At 40.4% G+C, this 25,821-nt stretch overlaps 1 protein-coding gene across 1 annotated transcript in view; it reads right to left on the minus strand.

The window, feature by feature from the left end:
* Window positions 1–25,372, minus strand: part of NRG3 (neuregulin 3) — a 337,591-nt gene extending 312,219 nt beyond the window's left edge. Inside the window, exon 1 of the mRNA XM_059851236.1 lies at window positions 24,676–25,372. Coding sequence (XP_059707219.1) covers window positions 24,676–25,372 — 697 coding nt within the window. The remainder of the gene's footprint in view (window positions 1–24,675) is intronic.
* Window positions 25,373–25,821: the final 449 nt, after the last annotated feature.

Consider the following 25,821-nt stretch of genomic DNA (forward strand, 5'->3'; position numbering starts at 1 on the left):
ATACACAAAAAATGCATTTTAAAGTACCAACACAATTCAAACTGACTGTACCAGATATCAGTACAGCATTTACTCTAGAAGTTATCCTGTAGATTCTTTTGATATAATTTGTTACACGCACTGCCTCAAGACAAGGGAAAAATGGCATAAAAATACTGAGTGGGGCTCTCATTAAAAAATTCAACTTAACTTCAAGCACAGCTAACAATCTTTAGCTGTTACATTTACATGCAATATAGTGAATTGCAACCTGCAGAATAACAGACTTTTCATTATGTCTGAAAAAAAAGGTTCCCCTTTATTTGATACATCACACAGTGATAGTGAAGAATACTAAGAGACACATGCACCTTCAGTACACATTTAAAATATTAATTGTAAAGCACAGCATATTTGGCAACTCCTTCACTGCTACTTCCACTCAAGTGTAAAACAAGATTACTGTGAATTCTGATGTGCTATAGTCTTTCCACCTCAGGCAATGATCTTAAACCTCATTAGCTGAGTAGGTCTGTGTGGGATCAGGGCTGAAAATGTGCAAAGAGTCAAGATTCAAACCTGGAGGATATTTGTACGTGAGAAGAATCCAAGCACACAAATAGAACATTCATCTGCACATCTCTAATCCTCTCATTAGATACAAGAACCTGCACTTTCTTTCCTACAACACAGCAAACACCATGCTGAGACTGTTCCCCCAAGACTTCTGGAAATCAATTGTTTTGGTTTTTATTTTTTGGTCTATTAAACATGATTTCACATGATGCATACATACATTGACTCTGCACACCCTTCGTTCACTCTAAAGCACTCTCCCCTCTCCTGCAAGGCTGTGTGATGGAATCAAGTGAATCATGCAAAGGCAAAGCCATAAATGAGCTGGACTGGAGATTCTCTCAGAATATTCCAAATCAGACAAGACTTCCTGTCCACTACTACAGTCAGATTACCGGGAGTCAACTTTCTCACATCAGCCTAACCATGACTTTGTCCAGAACAGCTGTCACTTTACCTCACCTGTCCTTACCCTGATCGCCACATTTATGGGGTCTTAATACTAGCAGTCATTCAGAAGACTTTTGAAACCATGCACAATCCCTTGATTAAAAATCCCTACTACTGATTCAGAAATCTCATTTTCCAGAAACAGAATGTTCCTCTTTGGTGCAAGATACCTAGACCAGCAATTCAAAATTTTCTAACTTTATATCAAGTTATTCAAACCATTTGTTACTTATTTGTCAAAATCAAGAAAATTTCATTTTTCTGTAGAACACACAGCTTCTCTTCTCAATTAATAAAAACATATATTTTAAGCCTTCCTTCCAGCATTCTCTGCCAAATTTAGCTATGATTAGACCTATGCCTTTTTTAGAATTTCACTGCTGCCACATAGTAACAAAAACTACAGCAATTCATATTTGTTCCCTTTAGTTACACTCTGATATCATTTAGCACTTGTCCACTGCCTAACATGCAGTGCTCTCAGCTTCTGCATTTTTATCTATTTCTGTTCATCCTCATTACTCCCTTGTTGATTAACTTCCCTTTTTAATCACATTTTTTTAATCCAAAGTAGTTCTCTTTCACAATTAATGAGTTGCATTCTTTGGCATCTAATGAATCAGACTTGCACAGTTCCAATTATCATTGGTATTCTTGTTCCAGCATTTCCTCCCACTCCATTCTCTCCTAACCGCTTTCAAATTCCCATACACATATTTATATATTAAACTGAAAAATATGCTATGTTTACTCTGTGACATTGACTACACTGTGTTTTTGCATATCAAACAAAACTATCATAATCACTTTTAGTTTAGTGATCAGTGGCCTAAAGTAACAGTGGCATGGCAAAATGAGGGTCTAAGCTAAGGAAGCTGTTTTTCATAAAACACTAACTAAAGACTTCATACAATCTTAATACCTGTGATAAATCAGTTCCTTTGATTCCAAGAGGAATAAAAAGAAAGGAATCAGTATGTCAGGAAGTGTGCTACATTTATTCTGCTCATCCTCCATGGCAGGATATGGGGGAGAAGAAAATCATGTGGTCCACAAGGAGTAACGCCCAACTTGAAAGCAGGCTGAGGAAAAGGCTCCCCAGGAACAAACTGCTGAGCTGAACTAGAAACAGCTTTTCATCTTTTGAGAGCTGAGATAAAATAGCATAAATATGTTTCTTGGAAACTCCCCCCATGCATGCCTTGGGTGAAAAGTTTTAATTCTTAGCAAAGAATTCTCTCAGCCTTTTGATTTAAATTTTGAAAAAAATATTGAAAAAGACAGGGAAAAATAAACAAAAGCAACTAGACAGAAAAGTTTTAGTGAAGTAATTGTTCCTCATGTTTTCATAGAGGCACAGGTGTGCTAATATATTTCACAGGATTGTCTGAGGTAGAAGGGACTCAGAAGGATCACCAAGTCCAACTTTCAGGCAAATGGCCCATACAGGGATGGAACCCACAACCTGGAGTTATTGGCATCATGCTCTGACCAGCTGGGCTAATCTTGGGGTCACTGCAAGGGACCTAATTTAATTTGCAGTCAGGAAAAGCACTTTATTACTGAACTAAGCTTCCTGAAGGTTTATTTTAGGTTCTGTGTTCCTCAGCTGCTAGATTTTGGTTTGCAGATATTTAAAATCTAAGTGCATATTCTGTGGGCAGAGGCTGCACCTCAGTCGTGAGGAAATTAAAATGTGTGTGCAGGGATGTACACCAGCAGTCAATGACTCAATTTTACAAATGTTATGTGGAAAGGGATTATTAATGCCATAACGCCAAAATAATTTACACACACTTATTCCCCTTTCTATGAATGAGTCTTTTAAGTGTTCAAATCACTGCTGAAAATTGGGTAACCTTGAAAAATGTTATTGTGTATACAGTAATAATAGTTTTCCCAAAAGTTGATAAAATACGGATTTAATTATGCAGGTTCTTGTACATCAGTAACTTGCATGTGAGTAAGCATTAAGCTCTCTGCATAATAATATACACACATAATATACATTGATAATACACAATTATAATTGAATGCTTGTAATTATTTTTAGGATCAAAGCCCTTATTAAAAATCCAAATTAAAGTGTTATAATGGTACTAGTCATGACGGACTTGCATGTGGATATAATGAAATTAAGCCCTGTAGTAAGTGGGATGTTTTGCATATACAATTAGATAATCTTAAAAATGATCAGTTTAGGGCTGACAAGTGCTAAAAGAAGAGAGATTAAATTGTGATATTGCTAACATTTAGTAGGGAAATAAGAAAAATAACTAAACTCAAAGCCTGGTATTTCTTAGAGAGATGGTGGACCTAGAAAATGGCCTAAGTGATGGAAAACCTGAAGGCATGGGATGGTTGTCTGTCTCTAAGCTAATGACCTGAAACTAATCTCTGGATTATGACCAACACACCAACACAGAGGCTCTGCAGCAAGGAAGGAGCTCCCCCAGCCTGTGGGCTGCAGCCCAGCTCCCACAGCCCTCCAGGCACAGAGCACCATGGGGACACAGCCTGGCTAAACTGAAACTGCTCCCAAGATGAACTGTTGGCTCTCATTTCCTGCACTCTGCAGGTTTCTCATTTTGTTGCTACACTCAGAACAGGTTTTCTTTCAATACTGCTAGGTCAGCATTAAGGTAATTGAGTAACGACAGCTCAATGGAAACAGGGGTGTGCTTATTAAAAAATACTTCCAGTGCAGAAGATTGAAACTAACAAATATTCTCAACTGACGTGTTCTGGAAAATCTGCAAGGGAAGTTATACACAGCCTGAATTCAGTGTCAGTAATCCAGAAGGCAAAAATATGTCAAAGCATTTGAGCTGTGGTGTCACTGACGCACCACCCTCTCTCTCCCTGCTGAGAACCTGGACTTCCATGTCCTATTTAAATCACATGCTCCTGAGCAGCTGGGCTCCGAGATGCTCAGAGTGCGCTAAATTTAAAGACCACTTCTGCAAAGAACCTCCAGACATGTTTCTCTGCTCCTAGGGATAAAGTAACACTTCTCCAACTCTTATTTCATTTTAACTGAGACAGCAACGGTGCCTACTTTGTGCTTAAGGCCAAATATACTTGTACTAATACTAACAGCAGATTAATCATTGAATTGGTTTTTTAAAAATGCTATTTCTAGCATTATGATGCTATAAAAGGTGTGTCTACCATCAGCAGAGCTGAAGTGGCAATACAGAGGGCTGTAGAGATGAAACAGAAAATTTCAGCCTGTGCTTTCAGCCTGATGCTCTGAGCAGGCTCGTGCTGCAAGAAGCCCAAGGCACGTCCAAGGGCATGGGAAGCAGCTGGAGCATCCCCCAGGCTGAAGGGGTCAAAAGGCAGGCATGGCTGAAAGGCTTTCTTTCTTTCTTTCTGAGCAAGAGCTTTTGAAATCTGGGACTGTAAGAAGTCATAGAAGCACAGGGAAGAAACTACAAATACCACGAAAGACAGACACAACCAATGTTTAGATTTGCTTTCTGCCTTAGCAGTAGGGATTACTGCTTGCTTTTGTGGAAAACAAAGGTTAAAAACACTTAGAGCTACCACTTGGGTATAACCAGTTTGCTTAAGAAGATTATACATTGCAATTTGTTTTAAAATTTCAAGCAAGCATAAGAACATAAACCTATAAACTAAACTAGGTCCTCCAGGGAGAACTGGAGAATTGTTTCTATACATGATTCATCACATTGTAACATTCACCCAGATCTTAGGAATTTAGGTTTACTATGTAGTTCATGCTGTATTTCAAAGAGGACCCACCATCAGCATCACGAAACAAATGAAAGTGCAAATGAAACGACATCATAAAACCTACAAAAATCATTGCAAATTCCAACTCTATTTGTACAACAACTTGTCAGGTTCAGCCCTGCTAACACTGTGTCACTGCTGCATCCTCCTAAAGGCTTGGCAGCACAGCAAACGTTTCTTTTAACAAGAGCAGTCTAGAGCTTTAGTTTGGTTATGAAGCTCTTAAGCATCATTACTTAGATAAAAACTTTGAAAGTGTATAATGGATTATTTTTGTAATACAAAATGGCTTACCTGGTAGTTTCCTGTAATAGTTCGCCCATGCATTAATTTCTTGAATCTATAAAAATGGTGTCTAGGTAATTTTTCCTGTAGCTTTCTTTTAAACATTACTCACTCAACACACACAATTAGTTTCTTCATAAGTTTTTTACTAAAACCTTTCTTACTTAATCCTGCCTAGTGCAGAGAAACAGCTTCCACAGCTAGTTCTTACTAAGGGGGGATGGAAAACAGGAGATGTTTTTGTTGTACTCTTCACAGGTTTGGGTTATGTTTTTCACCTTTAAAAAGCAGGGCTTAACGTAAATAAATAAATAAAGAAATGTTTGTTCCTATGTAGGTGGTGAAAACATTGCAACTGAAATATTGGATTATACTTATTTCATGCCACTAACTTTTGAAGGGAAGAACTGTCCCCCAGTCAATACTCAACAGATATGACAGCTACAGTTAAGAAGCAAAATGTTTAAATTAGATTATAACTATGGGAACACCACTAGATTCAAAATGAGGGCTGAGGCTCCCTCACAAACAATCCTGACAGCTGCACAGTTCTTTTAACTCTGTTTATCTGTAAAAATAAAACCATTTTATACCATAACTGCTGTTCCTTTGGAAATCACAATGTAAATGTGCTTTGTAATTCTCAGCCAGCAGTAAAATTCAAGGCAACTATTTGCTTTAAGTTCAAATAATAGCAAAAATGTAGAACAGATTAAGGAAAAAGAAATGGAAAAAAAATTAATATAAGCACAGATTGATTTAGCACCAAGGGAGGGCAGGAAACATGAGGAAAAGTAGGCTCCTTTTCTTCAGGCTCTGTTTATCTGGGTATTGATTAGCATGTGTTCTGTCTGCTCAGACAGGCTGGGAACATTTTCCTTCACATTGAGCAGTCCAGAAAGGAACAACTGAAGAAGAATTCGAGGATTAATCAGTGTGTTAATTGAGGTTATCTAGATAATGACAGATGGGAAGAACACACTAAGCAAGTCACTGTGGCAGTCATACTCATCTGTTAAAACCAAAATTAATGGATACACAAACTTAAGTTCACTTGCTCATTGATTTTTATCCAGCTGCAGTGGACTATAAAAGAGCTATCGGGGAAAGTTATCCATTAGCTGTCAGCTCACAATGCCTTAAGAAGCAATTGCTAATCCTCCAGTGATATCTCACTAAATCCTAATCTCTACAAATTGTTCTTGGAAGAAGCATTAAACTGGTCATCAAACCAGGTTTTTAATGCCTCTTAAGGCCTACTCAACCTGTAACCCTTTAGAGATCATACAAAGTACTAAAATATTCAAAAGCAGATTAAAGAAATAAATCAGATGGGCATTGTCAACTGCACATCTACACCCTCCTGCAGTTTTGTGTGCTGTGAAACAAAAACAAAACAGGAAAATTCACTATTAGAAAACATCCTAGCATTCATATAAATTAACACACTGCTTTTGTTTCAAATCTGCTTCACAATGCAATCTCCTATTATAAAAGGGTATAAAACACTTATTAAGAGGTAGAGATAGATTAATTAAAATTTCAGTGCTCGTATAATTCAAAATAAACAGTAAACATAAACACATTGTTTTTCTCACCTTATTAAAATCTTGTTTGTCTCATCTAGAATTACACAATGCAACCACTAAAATGGGTACAGCTACACCAGTGTGGAGGTGATTTAAATTAACAGGTTCTAAGAGTAACAGCGTTTTAAGAAACAAGAAAACAGTGATGGAGCTTGGAAAAAATAGAGAATAAGGATATTGATTTCATTACATAACTGCAAAATTATTAAAATCTCTCTTATATGTAAGCTGAGGGAAGCAAATAATTCTGCTTCCCAGTGCCACAGAAGTGGCTCACTTGAAGACTTTGGATTAGAGTTCTGGAGAGAGCAGAGAGATAAAAATTACTGGTTGCAGGCAGTAATCCAAAAAACTCCAAGTTCTTCGGTTGGGACAGGCCCAAGTTACGATGTGTAAGCAGAAATGATCACAGCAACAGAAAACAAATGGCTGGCAGACACAAAAACAGCAAGACAACCCAAAATGAAAATTGAAAAAACACATTGATGCAAAGGGATCATCTATCCTCTCTGTGCACCTTTCAAAGAACAACAGAAGGAAAGTCATATTAGACCTCAGGAAAACTTCCAAACTTTCAGTAGGTGAGGACTGCAAAACACTAGGAAAAAATGGTCTTTGAGGAAGCAAAGGGAAGTTGGAATGCACACACTTCTGTGTGAAGTGCAGTCTTAAGTCAGACCAGCTCTGAAAATAACAGTTTTTGTCTATAAAAGTCAATTGAGGATGAAGGTTACACAGAAAAAATATGTAAGTGGACATACAGATTGGTTGGCAAAAATAATTTTTCAACACACAACATTATAGACCCAAGCTTATCAAATTAACATTTTACCAGCATTCTGCATTTCAGAGACCATTTTGGGGAAAGAAAGGAAATTTTGAAATGTGATTCCTTTGTTAAGGAAGTTTTGAAAGGAGTATACGAAAGGTTAAAATGTCACAGAATTCTTCACAAATCTGAAAAGAACTTTTACTTAAGTTGTGTCTACTATTCGGTGAAGGACCTCAAGAACTAACGACAGGAAAGTGTTTCTAATAAAGAAAAGGAATCCAGATAACATTTTTTGACAGTGATGACTAAACAGGGCTCTGGGATAGATGCAACAGGAATCACTGAATTCTCTCATGGATGTACAGCAGGAGTTTTACTGTGTGTGACCTCTGGAAAAACAAATGCACTCATCCATAAAGGAATATGCTCTACAACTGCAAATTAAAAAGGATCCCAGTATCATCATGAATAGAATATGGTGCTACCTAATATACAATAAGATGTTCTATTTTTCAAACAGAAATAGCTGTGTTGTCCTTTTAAATACAATATTGTTCTATTTTCTCCTAAATGTTGAGAAATAGTAAGAAAATGCAGAAGGCTTTTTCTTTCAAATGGCTTTATTCTTCATTTAATTACCTGCTCAGGGGAATAAAGCTACTACAAATTAACTGATCAAAATAAAGCTTAGTTATCTAGGGAACAAAGGCAACCTACTGTATTTCTATAAGTTCTTTCACAGTGCATTTAAATATTTATTTGAATAATAATTTCTGGAAATTTGCAAGAACATGAAATTCAGAGGCAGAAAGTGTCAAAAAGGTGCAAAATCGTAAAAAGAAATACTCTGGGAAGTTTAAATTATTCTTGAGGAAGCAGAAGAGACCCATAAAGCCCAGACCACGTATTTTTAACTGAAAAATGGACATCTTTTAAAATCATGGTACAGTGAAGACATCTGTCATTCAGAATACATGTTCCCTCCACCCAAATTTATTATTCTGTTAGAATTTCAAACACCAGATAATGACCTAAAGTGAAGCGAGGCAATTAAAAAACCCAGCTGTATAACTGTTAAAAAATACAACCTTTTTCTTGGTTGAAAATAGAGACCTGTACCCACAAACAGAAATTTCCAAAGTGAGAGTGTAGTGGTATGTGTGTCCCAAAGGAGTTACAAATACCCAAGGAGCAGGTGAATTAGAGTGAACCAAGGACCCATATGTGAGAAGAGGACAGTATGTTTTAACCTCCTGTCTCTGGGATGTCTGGGGCCCACATAAGACAAATCCAGCAGCTGTAAACTGCTTGTATTGTAAAGGAAAGGAAGCACAAAAGTGGCAGAACACAGGAAACCATATCAGACCATCGCTGGCATTCACTCCAAATGAAGATCATGAAGGAAAAAACCATCAGGAAACTGATTTTTATCAGACTGTTCTGACTACTCGTCAGCCAACAAATTGCTGTTTATTTGGAGCTACAGCTCTCCAGTTCTCCAAGTGAACTGGCAAGAACCACAAAGGAGAAGGAGAAGAACTCACTTTTTGGAAGGGCTGACGCCACAAACTCATCTCCTTGAGCACCCTGCAGTGCTTAGGAAAATGCCATGTTTAGGCAGAATGGCCATGCCAATAATGCAAATTAAGGAATTGCAAGATGGAATTAGGAAGATAGATCTGTATTCTTCTATAAGAAAATACAAACTTCTAGGGATGATTTTCAAATATTTTATCCCCATGTGTAACAGAAAATACACTCTTATTGTGTGAGGTTATTTAAAAATTAGTCACTTAGATGCAGTGACCATGGGAAAACTCTATCAGACAGGAACTTGAACATTGCTAAAGGTGAAACAAGTTTTCAAACTCTTCCTCACAAAATCAGCAAAGACTCAAAGAGAGTGGATAACGTGACAACTTTCTACCTGATTGATGCAAGCAAATACAGAAAATTCTACTCCACTGTGGCCACTTAAAAGATCACAGAACACAGTAAATGGAAAAATGTGATTGTATTCTTGTAGTCTATTATTTCGTTGTTTCTAGCAGCAACAGCTGCTTCTTGGAACAGCAGGAAAAGGATATCAGGCAATCAGTTTTGACTCAGTTCTCACAGAAAAACAGAAGCTAATTCAAAAGATGAGAGTATGATGCAGCTCAGTCATGACAGAAAAGGGGGGATGATAAGAAAAACCACAGCCATTTCAAACAACAGGCAAGCTTTTGAAAAGATTTGGGAAGTTGGAAAAAAAGAAAAAGGAAGGAAATTAAATGGAAGGGGGAAAGCCTAAGGATATAAAATATAAGCACTTCAAATGAGATTGTAATATAACAGGGAGGGAATGGAGTTCTTCCTCTCCCTGAAAGCAAGAGAACACTACAGGGGAAGACAGCAAGCAAAATGACAACACATCCTTTCTAAAATAAAATCTATCCTGAGCAAATGAATCAGAAAACCAAGAGAATTTTAAAAGCTATTAGGTAAAGGCAATAAATAAAGTATTTAAGTGTATCAGTAACAGGAAGGTTAGGAAAGAATCAGATGTTCTACTAAAAGATCAGGCATCAATTATGGATACTGCAGATAAATTACTTCAATGCATTGATCTTTACTGCAGAATATGATGGAGAAACATCTCCTACAAACTTTTTATTTCCAGTAGGAACCACTTACAGAGAAGATGAAGTCCTTATATGAAAGAAGCATCATGCAAAGATTCTACAAGATTACTTTCTAAAGCTCATTGTAAATTCCAGGGCACTTGCCAAAAAAATAAAATATAATCTGGAAAAAAACCCAAAACCATAACAAATGAATAATCAAAAACAGATGTGAAACTATGCCTCTGACTCTCACAAAGGTGGGCCAAAATATCCCAAGTATTTATCTCTCCAGAGTTTAGTAAGATTTTTGTATAGTGGAAAAGATCCATAAGACTTAAGCAAGGTTTGAATACAATTGAGTTATTATCTGCTTAATAGAAAACAAATATCAAATTTATGTTTTGCTGTTGCCTACATCATTTTTTTTCATCCTAATCAGCAAGTGGCAGAGAAATGAAAACAGAAGAGAGACACCTGGAACTTCTCAAGAAACAAACAGAACACAATGCCATCATTGGACTTCCACAGTAACTTCAAATGACATTCTGAATTCAGAATTCTTTTTTATTACTTAGAATTTTAAAAGACATGGCTGCCCTTCATGGTAACTTTTTTTCTTTTTAAAAACAGCATTTTGGATTAAATAATACCAAAAGGATGTAAGAATGATGTGAGCACCCTTAAGGTGCACACAGCCTTTTGGGGACAATTCCCTGTCCATTGAGACACATGACAGCCTTCCAACAAGGTTCAAGAGTGGAGGGACACAGCACACTCAGGTGATGAGGATGATGACAATGTTCATTCAACACAGACTGCAGAGGCAGCACAAAACAACAGGCTCAACTGGCTGGGAAATATTTTTGTTCGGGAAATTGAAAAGATGTGCTGAAATATCCCACCACATTTAGAATTCTTTCTCTTTGGCAGTACCACCCATTCCAGGAGAATACCACAGGATCCTGGGTCAAAGAGTACCACAGGAAGTGTTCCCAGACTGTATCACCTGATGATGGGTACAGCACATCATCCTGGGACAATTTCCTTCTTAGCTCCTCAGTAATTCACTTGCTGGCAGGAGCTTTATCATAATAAATTTGGCCTAAGAGAAAGCACACTAAATATTCATAATACAAACAGTTCCACTGGCTTTTCCAATCTCCTGAGCTTCCAAATCTGTCTCTCATTTCCTCTCAGCACAAGACCTCTGCTCCTGCCTCTCCTGTCCTGCTCACTGGGTATTTCTGGAAGAATCAGCCCAGAACACTGAAAAGGGCATTCACCACTTCACTGCATCAGCAAAGCACAGTAGCATAGCAAACATTAAAAAAAAAACAAAATGACAAAAGACAGCTCCTGCTAGGTTTATTATGGACATACCCTCTGAATAACACATTACTTGGGAATAGCTGTTACATGTCCCTGTTTAAAAGGTTCTACAGAACCCATCAATGAAACTTCTAAATAGTTATAAAGGCCTATACTTTGAGAAGCTAAGATTTGAAAAGCAAATATAGCAGAATATTTTAGGTTACACACCTATTGCAAGTTGAAGCCCACCCCTACAGTTAATTTTTAAGATGTGCAGTATGAAATCCTCCTTTGATATCACATCTTGATTTCACATAGAAACTCCAAATATACCGAGTGTTGTTTGCTTTACAAAACTATCTAAAGATGTGCAAATCACCCTTTCTGTGATTCCCTCCCCAGTGGCTATCCACACTAGTCCCACAGTCAACTGCTCAGCTCTCTGAGAAGTCAGGTATTTGGTAAAGTTGCCCATGATTTACAGAAAGAGTACCCGGAACTTTGAAGAACTGTAATTGTTTGGGTTTTTTTTGCAAAACAAGACTGACAGAACCACTGAGAGTCATGCAAAATATGAAATATAAAATCATTGACAAAACCCTTCTACACAAATTCAGTAAAGGGGGCCAGGCACAACTGTTCCAGACTAGTAGAGTTTCAGTGTGTCCCACCTCAGGCCATTTGCAGGCTTCAGGAGTCAGCTCCCTGCAGGAAACCCCATGACTGCCTGGGAACAGATATCCCACCTTGTGGGGCACACACTGAATACTCTGGTCATAAACAGGATGCCAACCTCATTGCTAATATCACAGTTAATATTCCGTTGTTACACCTCCTTGTTTCCAATCCATTTCATTATCCTATTTGCAACTGAAATATTCCCAGCTCTCCATTCCAAACAACAGATTGTGCCACTTAGTGGCAATTAAATGCCCTCAAGGCATTAAAAAGGCTATTATCCAAACATGTTTTTAAAGCACCAGTGTAAATCATTTCATACAGGCTTTGAAATTTATAATGAGCGAGTCTCCAATGAGAACGTGTGTGTTGGGGTTGTACATCTAGGTGTTAATACAATATTTATCCTCAGTAATAACCAGTGATATGAAACCTTTCTCTAAAATACTGAGTACACGAACATTTGAAGATGTTAAACAGCTTATTGCCCACCACTAGTAAGTTTCTCTGCTACAGACACTGGTTTTAAACCCCAAACCTCACAGCAGGAAAAATAAGCAAACAAAACACTTAGCAAGCTTACATATTTACACTTGAAACCCAAGCATATCAGTTCAAGTTATGAAAAACATTTCAGCTAATTGAAGAAATAACAAACAATTCAAACTTTGTTGACACTGGTGTCTCACTATTGGAAGGAGGTTGAAAGAAATACAGTAAAAAAATATTTGCCAATTTTTCTCCAGTTGTGTTGGTTGATTTATTACCATACCTCTCCCATAAAACTTGTCTTATTCTCCACCTGAGATTCCCTTTAATAAATGCATTTTTATTGTTAGATTTTTTTTTTTTTAGAGATCAGCATAGTTACACTTCAGAAAAGTCAACTATGAGCAAATGGAGAACAACAGACTAGGCTAAGCAAGTCACTTCTTTGTAACTGTTTATTTTAAATGTTAGCTAGAGCCCACTTATTCTCACTTATCTCATTGGGTTTGGATTTGGATTAGGATCCCACCTACTCAGAGAGCATTTTGACTCTATCTATAGAAGACTACACCATACTGAAAGTGTTTCTTCCTTTTGATGTGAGATATGGCAACAATAACACTTTGGTCCTAAAATATAACAAGACAGTAATATAAAACATAGTAGTTACTAAAATTCCCAGTGACAAGTGATTATAAAGTTAAGCTAAAAAGATTTAAATGGGGTTGTCATAATGGCAGGCTTTGGCCTAATGAGTGTCCCAAATTCAAACCTGATTCCACTCATTGCAGGACAAAAATAAAGAATTACTAACTAGAGTAAGCGGCTTGCTAGGGTGTCTCACAGACAGCCCTGCCCTCCTGTCAGATACAGCCCTGAGATCTGGGGACAGATCTTGGCTATACTTGGAGATATATTTTTAAATTAACCTCAAAAAAAAAAAAAAAATAGATGCTTCTGTCCCTTCCTCTTTAGTACTTAAGTCCAATAGATTTCACTGTCAGAGAATTATTGGAAATTATAAGACACTCCAGCAACAGAACAACCAAGGACATCAGGTACTTTCTGAAATGTGAAGCAAGACTTATATTTCCTTATTTTTTGAATATTCATTAATACACACCTTACTTCTCATCTGTACCTCTTCACCATGTCTTTATTTCACAAATAAGAAAACCTGAGCTTGAGGAAAAGGAAAGACCACTCCTGGTCTCCTGACTTCCAGTAACCAAGTCTCAGATCTTTCACTGTCATTGAGGTTATAACAGCTTTTTGGGATGAACAGCAGACCAATAAGCAAGCTAAACTAGTGAGAAAGAAGCCATCACTGCTAAAGGCCCTTTTTTCCCTGGTGGAAGGGGGAAGTGAGGGTGATTTTTTGCTGAGCTGCAGCAGCAGAGGGCAGAGCCCCAGCGCAGGCAGGGCAGCGCAGTTCATGCAGCCCTGGGTGCTGCCTGCAGGGAAGGATCTGCACCCACACACGGGGGATGGCTGCTCCTGCACCCACTGGGGACAGTTACTGCGCTGTGGAATGCAGGAAATCCTTACACACAGTAACCAACAAAAAGGTGACATGCTGGGGCATCTCTGCTTTTTAGGTCAGCTTCCTTGCCATAACAGCTGCTGAAACTGCACAGCACATATACTTCATTTAATATCCTCCTGATTTCCTTTATTTGTATTTTGATCATCCAGCCTCTCTCTAGGCAGAGTCGAACTGAACTTCAGAAGAAATTCATTATGTTTGGACTCTGAACTCTTCTCAATGAAGAGTTCTCATGTAAAACACTCAATCTAGTGCCTTTCTGTGGTCTACCCTGCTTCTTGCTGTGATTCTTGCAGAACTGCTGACCTACAGCTCCCACTGAATACTCAGTTACACGTGAGTTCCTCAGATTCTAATTCTGTTCCACAACACAAAAATATAGGAAATGTGTTAGAAAAAAAGTCCAAGAGTCTATGCTTTTATACAGACTGCATTCATAAACAGGATTAAAAATGTGAAAAAAATATTAAGAGAGAGTTACAATTTTAAGGGGTGATTGAAAAATAATCTCTAATTAAATAATACAAATGTAATGTGTCTAATTAATTAGATATAATCTTACAGTATCTTCTTAAAAGCATTTTTTAAAAAAATAAGCTCCCTAATAAACTTAAGCAGCCAAAATTCTCAGTGTGCAAATAAAACATCTCAGAAGCATTACTAGTCTTTTGATCATCTAACATACCTCATCCTTACTGTAGGACTTTACTCACCATCATCTCTTCAGTAAGGCATTTTATTGCTATGCCTGTCCAATATCCTTAATTTTCTATAAGTACATCACTGACCAGTCAAGTGTTCAGTTAAAATCAGGGCTAAATGCATTTTAATCATTGTAAAATTTAAATAAATATGTGTTCCTGGTTCCAAATTATGCACTGTAAACAAACCAGGAATGAGGAGCTCAGTAGCTCCTCAATCTGTGTGTGTTCAGTTCATATTTATAGGTCCATCTTACAGCAGCAAAGCTGTGGCTGGCTACAAATCCCCTACATCTGCCAAGGTGACACAGGACAGCTTTCCAAATGTATGCAAACACAAGGTGCAATCAAGCCTTGTAGTGTACCAAAATACTGAAACCCAGTAAGTGCAAGTGATCTTTCCAGCCACCTCTAAAATAACAATTATGGTATCAAACTCTTCCCCTCTTAAACACAACCCACACTAGCACTTCAGCTTCACTTATTCGGATTAAATCCAGCCATCCAAGAACAAAAACCTGAATTTCCTATTGCAGACAGATACTTCTAAAGCCAATTTAAAATATTAAGTTACTATTCATGCTTTCCATTTACAACTAAGTAGGGCTCTGTGAAGAACATGCTCCAGATAGGAAAAGGTATTAGGAGCACTTCTTTCCCTCAGTGGTTTGTAGGGAACAAGGCTGGGTAGCTCATGCTGACAGGGACAAGGCAGAGGTTGTGTGTCCCCAGACCAGGCCAGCCTGGACACAGCTCACCCTGTCACCTCTGCTCCCTACCCATCCCTCTTCCTCTGTAAGGCAAGGTGACAGCAAATATTCACCCCTGCCAGTAGAAATGGGACTCAGATATCCTGGGGATGTTGCACTTTCTCTGCGGGTTTTATGATGATGGCATCAAGGTCCTCACAGCTCAGAAGGTAATCAGTTGAGGCAAAGGTACAACCTCCCAACAGAGGGGGTAGAAAGAGAACCCACGTGCACTCTAAAACCTGCTGCAACTACCTCAGCCAGTAGGAGACTGCAGCATTTCACTAGCACTACCTTGAGGTATTCAGTGAATTTAAAAGTGTGTATACTATAAACTCAGAAACAGCACAATGATTACTTTCACCTGTTAAGACAGTAAAATTTATAAATTGTTCTGATTTCCAATCTGTATTTTTCTGACTAACATTTTTTTAAGGATGAAAACTAATTGCAACAAACTTTATTACACTGAGATACAGCTCATAAATAAGCAGCTGACCCTGTGAAATGTGTGGTATGCTCTATTATAATAAATAATAAAAAAAGATTGAAATCTTAAAGCAAAAGAAACACAATCTGCTTAAGGAAAAAGTCATTGCTGTATGTATTTATGCATTATTTTAAGCTTTCTAGTTATTACAAAAAGATCCCAAAAAAAACCAAAAAAAAAACTCAAAAACCCAAGGGGATTGAACTTTTATCACTATGACCATTATGTATCTGGGCCAGAATTCAGGCTAAAGACTAATGTGGTTTAGCTACTTATGAAATAATTATAAAAGTACCTCTACCCTTCTAAATCAGGAGAACGGACACTCATCAGAATAATCTCCTCAGTAAAGTTCCTGAACCCACTGCCCACTGAACCCTGGCAGGAAAATCACCATACCAGTTCAGTGCAGCTTATCTCTGGGTTTCCAACAAAACCCCTGCTTCTCTTTTGTGAATTCACTTACAGATTGAGCAAGAAAATTAATTTTCTCTCCACACAACATTACTCTTAAAAAAAAAAAAAAAACCTAACCAAGCAACCCCTTTGGAAGACAATTACTGGATTGTTTTTAGCAAGTATTGTACAATCAATTCCTAGTCAAAGCTTCTGAGATAGCTTAGTACTACTTTAATCATAACCCACTCAGCACTTGTACTGTAATTCACCAGGGGAGAGGAAACAAAGATTCCCCACATTTTTTTCAATATTCCATGGTATTACTCAGCCACTGAGAAGGGCAGTTAGCTACAGCTCTGAGGCACCCTGAGCACACTCCTGGAAATGCAATTTTCCTATGCACTGAACTGGCAGACAGAAGTAACCATTAGCCTTGCACAACACAGCACAGTTTTCCAGGTTAGCAACACTTTTCAGTGCAACTTTCTTGGTTTTGTTAAAATCTTGGTTACATTCAGAAGGAGCACAGCAAATTTAGGCTGAACATTTTCAACCTTACTTGTCAACCACTTGTCACTGCAGTAAAAGCACACCACCAGCACCCTTCCAGGAGAATAACACACCTTATCTCCATCCCTGCCTTACAAGTTCTGACATCAGTGAGAATTCTCAGCTCTGGAAAGGAGGCTATTTGCTATTAATACTAATTTATTGGTTTGCTATTGCACAGTGCTACAGCCCCTCTATCTGGTAACAGCCAGCAATCAAGACTCAGTTCTCACTGAACTAGAATCTTGAACTTTTACAGCAATGACACTGTGAAAAGAACAATGTAAAGTTTATTTCATATTTTGGTTTCAGAAAATAATAGATATTAAAATACACCTTGCCATCCCTAATGTTTTAGAAAGCATTTTTTATCCATAAGCTTCATGAAAAAGTCAATTTTGACTTATATCTAGCTAAGAACATTAATACAGAAAAAAAACTAGAAAACCAGAGATTTACTCAAGAATAATGAAAAACAAAAATCAGGAAAAGAAATAGTTTGAAAGTGATGTATAAAAAGATTCATGACCCACGTGTCTTGTCACAGTCTACAGCTAAGCAACTTCAGTCCTCCAGAACACAAAGATTTTACTACAGAACTAATTTCAGGCAAAGGGTAAACAGGATAATGATATATTTTTCAAGGCAGTGCTAAGAATACACACACACACCCAAAGAATATGTTCTAATGGAAACTCAGTTCTAATAGGCACATTTAAATAATGTTGACAGCCTTTAAAAAGCTGATGTACATTTACTCACACAGGCATGTTTTGCAAGCACTCATGCTGCAATCTAAGACAGACAAACACATCTAATCACACAGATGTTCACATAAATTGCCCCTGATTCTGCAGATCCACAATTCCACAAAACACAAAATGCATCACCAGCACACCCTAAACTGGGCCTATAATGTTTGCAAAACTTGGCCATACAGCAATCTCCTTATAAAAAATGAAAGACTATAAACTAGTTTGGCCAGTACAACATCTACACAGAATACTAACGGAATATGTTTTTCTCAATGCTTTACTATAAGAGTTACAAAATGACTCTCTGAAAGGTCTGAATTTTCACACAAGCTAAAACACTAGTTAATATTTCTATGAAGAGCACCTGCCCCATTGCACTGCTAATGTGCATCTTTCCCATCAGAGGAAAATACAAGTGGCAAGTGGGGATGAGACATAACTGTAGTGCCCTTAGACTTGCCAAGAGATTAATTCAAATTTTAAAATAAAAAGAAAAGCCATAAAGCCAAAGACCAACAAACAAAAAGATGTTAAAGTAAGAAGAAGAGACTTTGTAGGTTTCTAGGTTGATTTTACAGGGGCCAAAGCAGAATTCAGGTATTCCAAACCAAAGCTTCTTTTTACCCAGTTATATTTTTAATGGACACTGAGCCTTTTGTATACTACCTGAGCTTTCCCCAAACATTTACCTCGTGCAAAAATAAAAAAAAATAAAATCACTCTGAGGAAAAAACATAAATGAATTTGGACTTTAAAATTGGTTGCTCAACGTGATAGGAAGTGAATTATCTTTGAAGCTGAATAGTTTATCTCCTGCAGTCAGCAGTCAACATATCCATACCAAAAAACCAAAGGAAGGAATCAGGAGCAATGTGTTGTAAAAAAGACCTGAAAGTCAGGGAATCCTCCTATTTAAATGCTACAGGAGAAACACAGCTTTGGAAATCCAAAATACTGGTTTTAGATGACAGAAAAGACAGAATACTGGACTAATTCTTTTATATATATTTTTAAACTTTACTAGGGTAATATTGAGTACATTGAAAAACAGAAACAACCATTTAAACAGTTAGCAATAAGCATTCAGTTAATATATTTTTCTGCACTACCTCCAAATTTTACCAGGAAGAGTTGATCCAATTAAGCACTTCTTCCATGAAAAGGACATGGAAATTTCTAAGTGCAGTTGCTATTTTAATTTTCCTCGTGGCTGCTTTATTCTATTTCTTCCTCTTGAAGGCATTCTACCAAGGGACCCCAGAAACCTATGTGACAAAAAGCAGAAACCCATTCAAAAAGAACTTGCCCCCTCGTGTGCATTTACTGTCCCTGTGCTACTTAGAGGCCACCTGAACGTTCATCCTCTGTCTTGTCCAGGTTTGAAATGCCCTCTCTCCAATGAAGATGCACTTTACTCAGAGGAGTGGCTTGAGATTAGACAGGAGGGCGAAGGTAAAAGTAAGAAAGCAGGTCTATGAGCTGTCCACCTTGGAAATTCAGTTAGCCATGAGAAAACAGTCACAGTTTTGATCTCAAGTACAGCTGTCCTTAAATGACACTTCCAAGCCTCACCATATTGAGGGAACTCAGTCCCTAGGAGAAAGAAAACATCTCCATAACACAAAGTATTTCATGGTTTCTCCTGTGTTTTGTCTACTCTTGTAATGCAACATAATAATAAAAAAGTACTTATGCTTAATAGTAACAGTGACGACAAACCCCTTCCACACAGCAGAACCTGAAAGAGACTTCCACATCAAAACAGATGCACTTCAGCTTGGCACTCAGTCTAACTAGCTCCGGTGAAACCTCTGGGTTTCTTTTGTGAACCACACTGACTGGACAAGCACCAGGACCAAAGCAGCCAAAGACTGCTCCTGGGGTTACAACAGGCTTTGAGATCCTGATCCTCCTCAAAAACTGTGTAAATGCACAAATCCATGCTTGTATTTTGTGTTTGCACACACACATACACGTGCAGTATTGCAAAGTTGTTCGAGCACAGAGAAGCTCAAAAAGAAACCACCAGGCTCAGTGACAAACAAGCCTCTGCTTTTAACAAATTTATTTATATATGCTTGTGACCAAGTCATCCTACCTGATTTTACTAGGCACTTTTCCTTGTGCAGCTTGTTTACAAAACAATCACAGGAGAAATAAACAGAACCAAACACTGGTAGTTTCAGGTACTTCCTGAAAACCATATGGGCTACAAAACTGAAAGTCAAGGCCAAATCCACAGCAATCCATGTGTTTACTGGGCTTTGCCTTCAAAGCAATGAGTCATATGATAAATGCATTGTGCAATGCTAGACACAATTCTGTAGAGACAGGTCTTTTGCTTTAATTTTTAATTTCCATTTTCTGTGGGTTTAGATAAACCATGAACATTACTTTAGCATAATCCTTTGCAATGAATCAATACACTAATTTAATAATGGTATTCTGTTGTCAACATATAATACATCACATAATGTCCTTGCATAGATGCAAAAAAAAATGCCAAATAAAATTCAAGGCATTGTGTTCACCAGTGATCACAGGTTAAATCAATGTAATGACAAACTCTACAGTCCCCAGAAGAATCTCCTTCAGGGTTAAAAATCAGCATGGAATAATTTCAGCCATATCCCTCCCACTCATCATGCCAGTGCTGTGCAAGCTCTTCTAGGTCATAGGATTCCAACAACCACTTTAATGAAGGGAAGAGAATAGAAATATATCTGAATAGAATCAATGTACATATCTGAGTGGGTCTTATTTAAATATTCCACTTCTTTACGAATTCAATGATAGCTGCTCTTGTCCCTAACTATAAAGAAGATTAAAAATGGGAAACTAAATTAAGTCCAGTGTCCTCTAACTTAATTGAAACAGATGAAGCAAGTTATAGCCATAAAATACGAGAAATAAAATAAATTACAATAATTTTTACTTCAGTTGCACATCTGTGGTTTTTATTTTTACTTTGATAGTAGTCCTCCTGTCCACAAGTATCTAAGACAGAAAACACAAATCTAATCATCTCTGTGATACTGACCGAAGGTATGTGAAAAGAAAATAAGTTAGAATGAAGAAGAAGCAAATGCTCTTAAAACTCCCAGTTGTTCGTCTCAGTATTTTTTTTTCAATTCAACAGCTTTTGAAGCATTTAAAATTGGTCAATAACTGGCACATTAATCTCAGTTAATGCCAAAGGCACGTGCTCTGCGGTCACGTGTGCTTCCCTCGATTCAATGACAGCTCACACTCATCATGCCAAGTGTTCACAATCCATGTCATTTGCTGGCAGAATGCTTCAGAGCTCTGGGAAGAGTAGGTCTGGTTTTACTACGGTTTGGCACCTCCCACAACACCCTCCAGTTGGTGAAAACCCCGCAGTTCCATCTAAGTGTCATCCTTAATGCGAAAAAGATATTTGAGTCAGTGCAAAATAAAACAAACAGCTTTTACCAAAATGTCAGTGCTGGTAGCAGTGCATCTGCCAGATGCTTGTTACTTGAACCCATGCTGTGCATAACAATCAGTCAGAGATATGACGAGGATAAACGACTGGACCAGAAAATCTTTAGCAGGAAATCAAAGTATACTCAGACTACCCAAAAAAAAAAAAAAAGGGTTGCAATTGGACTTCACAAGATATATTGATTAAGTGCTCTGTAATGTCTCTTTTCTTGGTTACTATGCATTAGTTGAGCCCCACCTGCCTGACCTCAGTTCTCTGCATTAGCCTTTGGTCATATGAACACAAGAGAAACCACAGTGCTATTTCATAGCTGAATTCACACAGGAATTCTTTTAAGTACAGTACCTCAATTTGAGGATAATAACATTACTGAAGAACCCAGAATACCATGAAAAATGCATATTGGAAAAATCAGGGCATGACTCTTTTGAAATGAAACCAATGACTTGATAAAAATAAAACCTCACTAGCATGTTCCAGCCTGTTGGTTGATTTTTTTGATCTACAGGCTGGACTATCCTTCTAAATTAGTGATTGACTTATACACTGAGCACTGGACGAAGAGGCTTAGGCTGAAAAGGCATGGTTCATATGTGATCACGGAAAACACAAGCAGGCACAAGATACAGAGAAGAGAGATTTGATGAGTAAGTGGCTTTTGCTTAGTCAGAACCTGGAGGATCTTGATCAAGAACTCTCAAAACAGCTAACAGATAGTTTGACTTTGAGTGAAACACAACCAAGAATTATTGTCATTATGCACACCCACAAAAAAAGAGAGATTTCACAACATCTCCTCAGATTAATACACACACAGAGAAAAGGCTTTACCAACACTTACTCAGGTGGGCAATCATCTGGCTTTCTGGAGAAATAACTCCTATTTTGCCTCCCATTTTCCTAAGTCCTGATTCGAGCCCATTTTAACATGTTTAAACAATTAAATAAACTACAACACAAACCAGTACAAATAAAGATAGCTACTTCTTTTCTTAAAAGCTGTGAAATGTTAAATAACCTATGACTCCCGCCCACATATGTGCCTTGCCAAGCCGGAGGATGACACAAGGGCATGCACTACTTTGAAGGCTGGGGCATGAGATTTATCGTGTCAGATTTGTATTCACAAGGTACAACAGGATTCATGACTTTCATTTCAATAGCAGCTGGAACAACGGGCACAGAAGGAACACGCAGCTCATCCTGGGAAATTAGGATGAAATTGTTTAAAAAAAAAAAAAAAAAATCCCTTTCTTACTGAGAGCTATTAGCGGCAGACACAGATACTTGCTTTGGGGTCACACCATGTCAGCAGTTCACAGCACAAAGACTGCATTTCTCCTTTCTCTCCCCTCAGTGGATACTGCAGCCTCAAAGAATTTTACATGTATCCTTAGAGATGCTCATATGTATCAGGAGAGCACAGCTTTAGGCTTTAAAAAAAATGTTCATATGCCCTACAAATTCAAATCCTTTTTTATGTAATCTATTTAATCTTCCATTAATGATAATCTCTGCTATCAATGTGCCCAAACAGGGTCAATTTCTGCTGGATTTGCACTTCTTGCATTTCCATCCTATAACCGAGCTCCATTTAATGAAGGGAAACACCCTGCTGTAAAAGGTATTAGCAGCCTCCCTAAAACAAAAAAATAGTTAGGAAGCTCTGCAACTGCCAGGAACATCTCAAGATTGTGGTTTTTCTTCTTCCTTTGTGTGTCTTGCACAGAGGAGAGTCCTGCCAGCTCAACATTATTTATTAATCAGGACATTCCTGCCTTCTATACCTTGTAAGGAGACAGCCTAGAGGGGCGGAAATTGCTGTGGATTTCTCTTACATATCCAACGAGACAGAAAGGGAAGAAAGGAAGAGATTGCAAGGGGGCATTTAGACCCTGACAGATCCCACCGGGCAAGCCCAGGCAGATACACACACATACATCACAGCAGTATGAAGAACCATATAGCATATCTGTTGAGAGGATTGAGAACAGACATATGGGTTGAAAATCTGGCTTCACTTGCTGCTTTGTTTTTAAGAAGTGCCCTATACAGCTCCCCACACCTGAGTGAAACAGGCTGCGTTGAGCTCCACAAAAGATTTTCCTTCTGCTAACTTCCAACTACCTTAGGTTGTACCTACAGAACGTGCAGGCTTGGACACACCTGTAAGGGCTGCCTCAATTACTGTGGCACACACAGGCAAAACGAGTTATTGCCTCGTTAGCTCTTCTGATTTAGTGATAGCTTCATTCAAAAACGTTCCCAGCCATCCGCCACCTGCACACCCACCCACCCACACATACACATCCAATTTGCTGCTCTTCTCCCAATTTTGTCGATTCACAAGATCAGCTTGCACTGCCTATCCTCTCTGGCCCAGTGCTTATCAACAAATAGATTTAATAGACAAAATAAAGTTGATATTGCTTTCCAACAAAATCCTCCAGCAGAACACCCCTACATTAGCATACAAAAGGGGAGCCCTGACCTGTAAAAGGGGTTCAACCGAACTGATGTTCTCAGCAGCAGCCACTAAGAGTTAATGGAGGACACCCAGCTTTTCACTTCCTCTACTGCATCCAAGAAAGCGCAAAATACTATAATAAAGTATAATGGAGCATTTCACTAAATACCATCGCACAGAAGTTCTTTTGGCAAGGATTGCATTTGTCCCAAGTAACCTTTATGAGAAGCTGAAAGTTGATGCACCCAGACCAAATGAATTTTCAGCTTTAGCCCGAATCCTTCGGTTTGTGCTTGGGAGGGTGGGAAGAGCCAGCCACCAAGCATCAATCGGAGAACTAGCCCCCTCCTCTGCTTAAAAAAAAAATAGTCGGTTACGGCAACACGGTGCTGTGGCTACACACGGGAGCCGGCGAAGCGCTGGGATGGGTGTGCACACCCGCGGGGTGCCCCGGGCTCCTTCCCGGCGGAGCTGGCCGCAGCTCCTTCAGGAGCCGGGCGCTGGGACGGAGAGAGCATCCCTGCGGAGCCCGTCCTCGTTTCAAGGCAGACGAGTGTGAGGGAAGACAAACTCCGTCACCAGCAGAGAAGCACATGCACAGTCCAGCCCGCACCTGCTGAAGACCACACTCTCCACGCTGCCCTTTCGGGGGGGTGGGGGGTCATCACTGGTCCCCCTCGCTCAGACAACCCCCCAGCATCTCCTAAGTACCCTTCACAGACCAGCCTAGAAGGGGAAAGGGGGTCTGCATCCTTCCTAAAACCACAACGAAAAGGAGTCTCCTCAAATGGCTGCTCCTGCCTCAACATCCATCACACAAGCAGGGAACTCGCCGGGGGTAAAAAAGGGGGCGCAAGCAGGGAAGGGAGAAAGAAGCGCAAACTTCGGAGCTCTCCGGCTTCCCGCATGGCAGCAACCGCACGGGAACGGCACGGCGGCCACCTCCGAGCGACGCATCGCCCCGGCCCGACCCCGCCGGCGCTCGGCCAACGCCGGGTCGGGACGGGGCGAGGCGCGCACCGAGCGGCCCGAGGGCGCGGGGCGGCCGGCGACACTTACGGGTTTTGAGGGTCGTGCTGGCCTCCGGCGTGGTGGTGGTCGACTCCTGGAAGGGAGACAAGGTCCAGGACGGCGCCGAGTCGTGGACGTAGATCTTGTAGGAGGAGGTAGCGTGTGCCGCAGTGGGCCAGGCGGGCAGCGGCGGGGTGCTGGGGGCGGCGGGCGGCGGCCGGGCGCCGCGGCCGGCGGTGCCGGGGGGGCCGCTGGCGGGCGGTGCCGTGTGCGGCGACACGGGGTGCCTGGCGGCGGTGGGCCGCGGGCCGCCCCGCGCAGGGCCGCGGGTGCCGGGGGGCCGCGGGGGAGCCCGGCTCATGGTGGTGAGGCGGGGGCTGACACGGCTGGGCGGCCGCGGCGTGGCGGCGGCGGTGGTCTCCGCGCCGCGGGGGGGGGCGGTGGGCTTGGAGAGGAAGAAGGGGTCCTGCCCCACGCCCTTGGCGTCCATCAGCTCGGTGGGGACGTACTCCTTGACGGAGCCCACCACGATCCACTTGAGCAGCATGAGGCTGAGCCCCAGACCGATGAAGCCGATGAAGAGGGGTACCACGCACAGCCACGTCTGCTGCCGGTTCCAGACGATGCAGTCGCTGCAGCGCAGCTCCCGCGGCGGCCCCCCGGCCCCATCCCCGCCCGGGCCCCCCGCCGCAGCAGCCGCCTCCGCCGCCCCGGGCGCCGCGGCGCCGGCAGCCCCCTCGCTCATCCTAGGGGCCGTCCGCAGCGCCGCCGCGGCCCCGGGGCATCAGCGCGCCGCGGCTGCCGGCGGCATGCGGCGGAAGAGAGCGGAGGGGAGCGCGGCGCGGTGCGGAGCGGGCGGCGGGAGCGCCCCGCTCAGTCACGCCGCCGGCACGGCATGCCCCGCGCCGCGCCGCGCCGCCCCGCGCAGCCTCCCGCGGCCGCGGAGTCAGCGGGACGGCCGCGCCATCCGCCGGGTGCCTGACTCGGGAGCTGCTCGCTGCAGCCTCGTCGCTCTTCTTCTTGTCCCTCCGCTATAAGGTTTTTCTTTTCCTTTTTTTTTTTTTTCCGGGTAATAAGTTGCAGAGATCAGCCTCCTCGGTTAATTTATTTTTTATCCCAAGCGTGCGGCTCCGGCGACGTGCAGGTACATTCCTTCACATTCACGATTCACGCACCTTCTCGCCTTTCCTCTCC

This window comes from Haemorhous mexicanus, chromosome 7 (assembly GCF_027477595.1).
Source record: "Haemorhous mexicanus isolate bHaeMex1 chromosome 7, bHaeMex1.pri, whole genome shotgun sequence".
NCBI lineage: Eukaryota > Metazoa > Chordata > Aves > Passeriformes > Fringillidae > Haemorhous > Haemorhous mexicanus.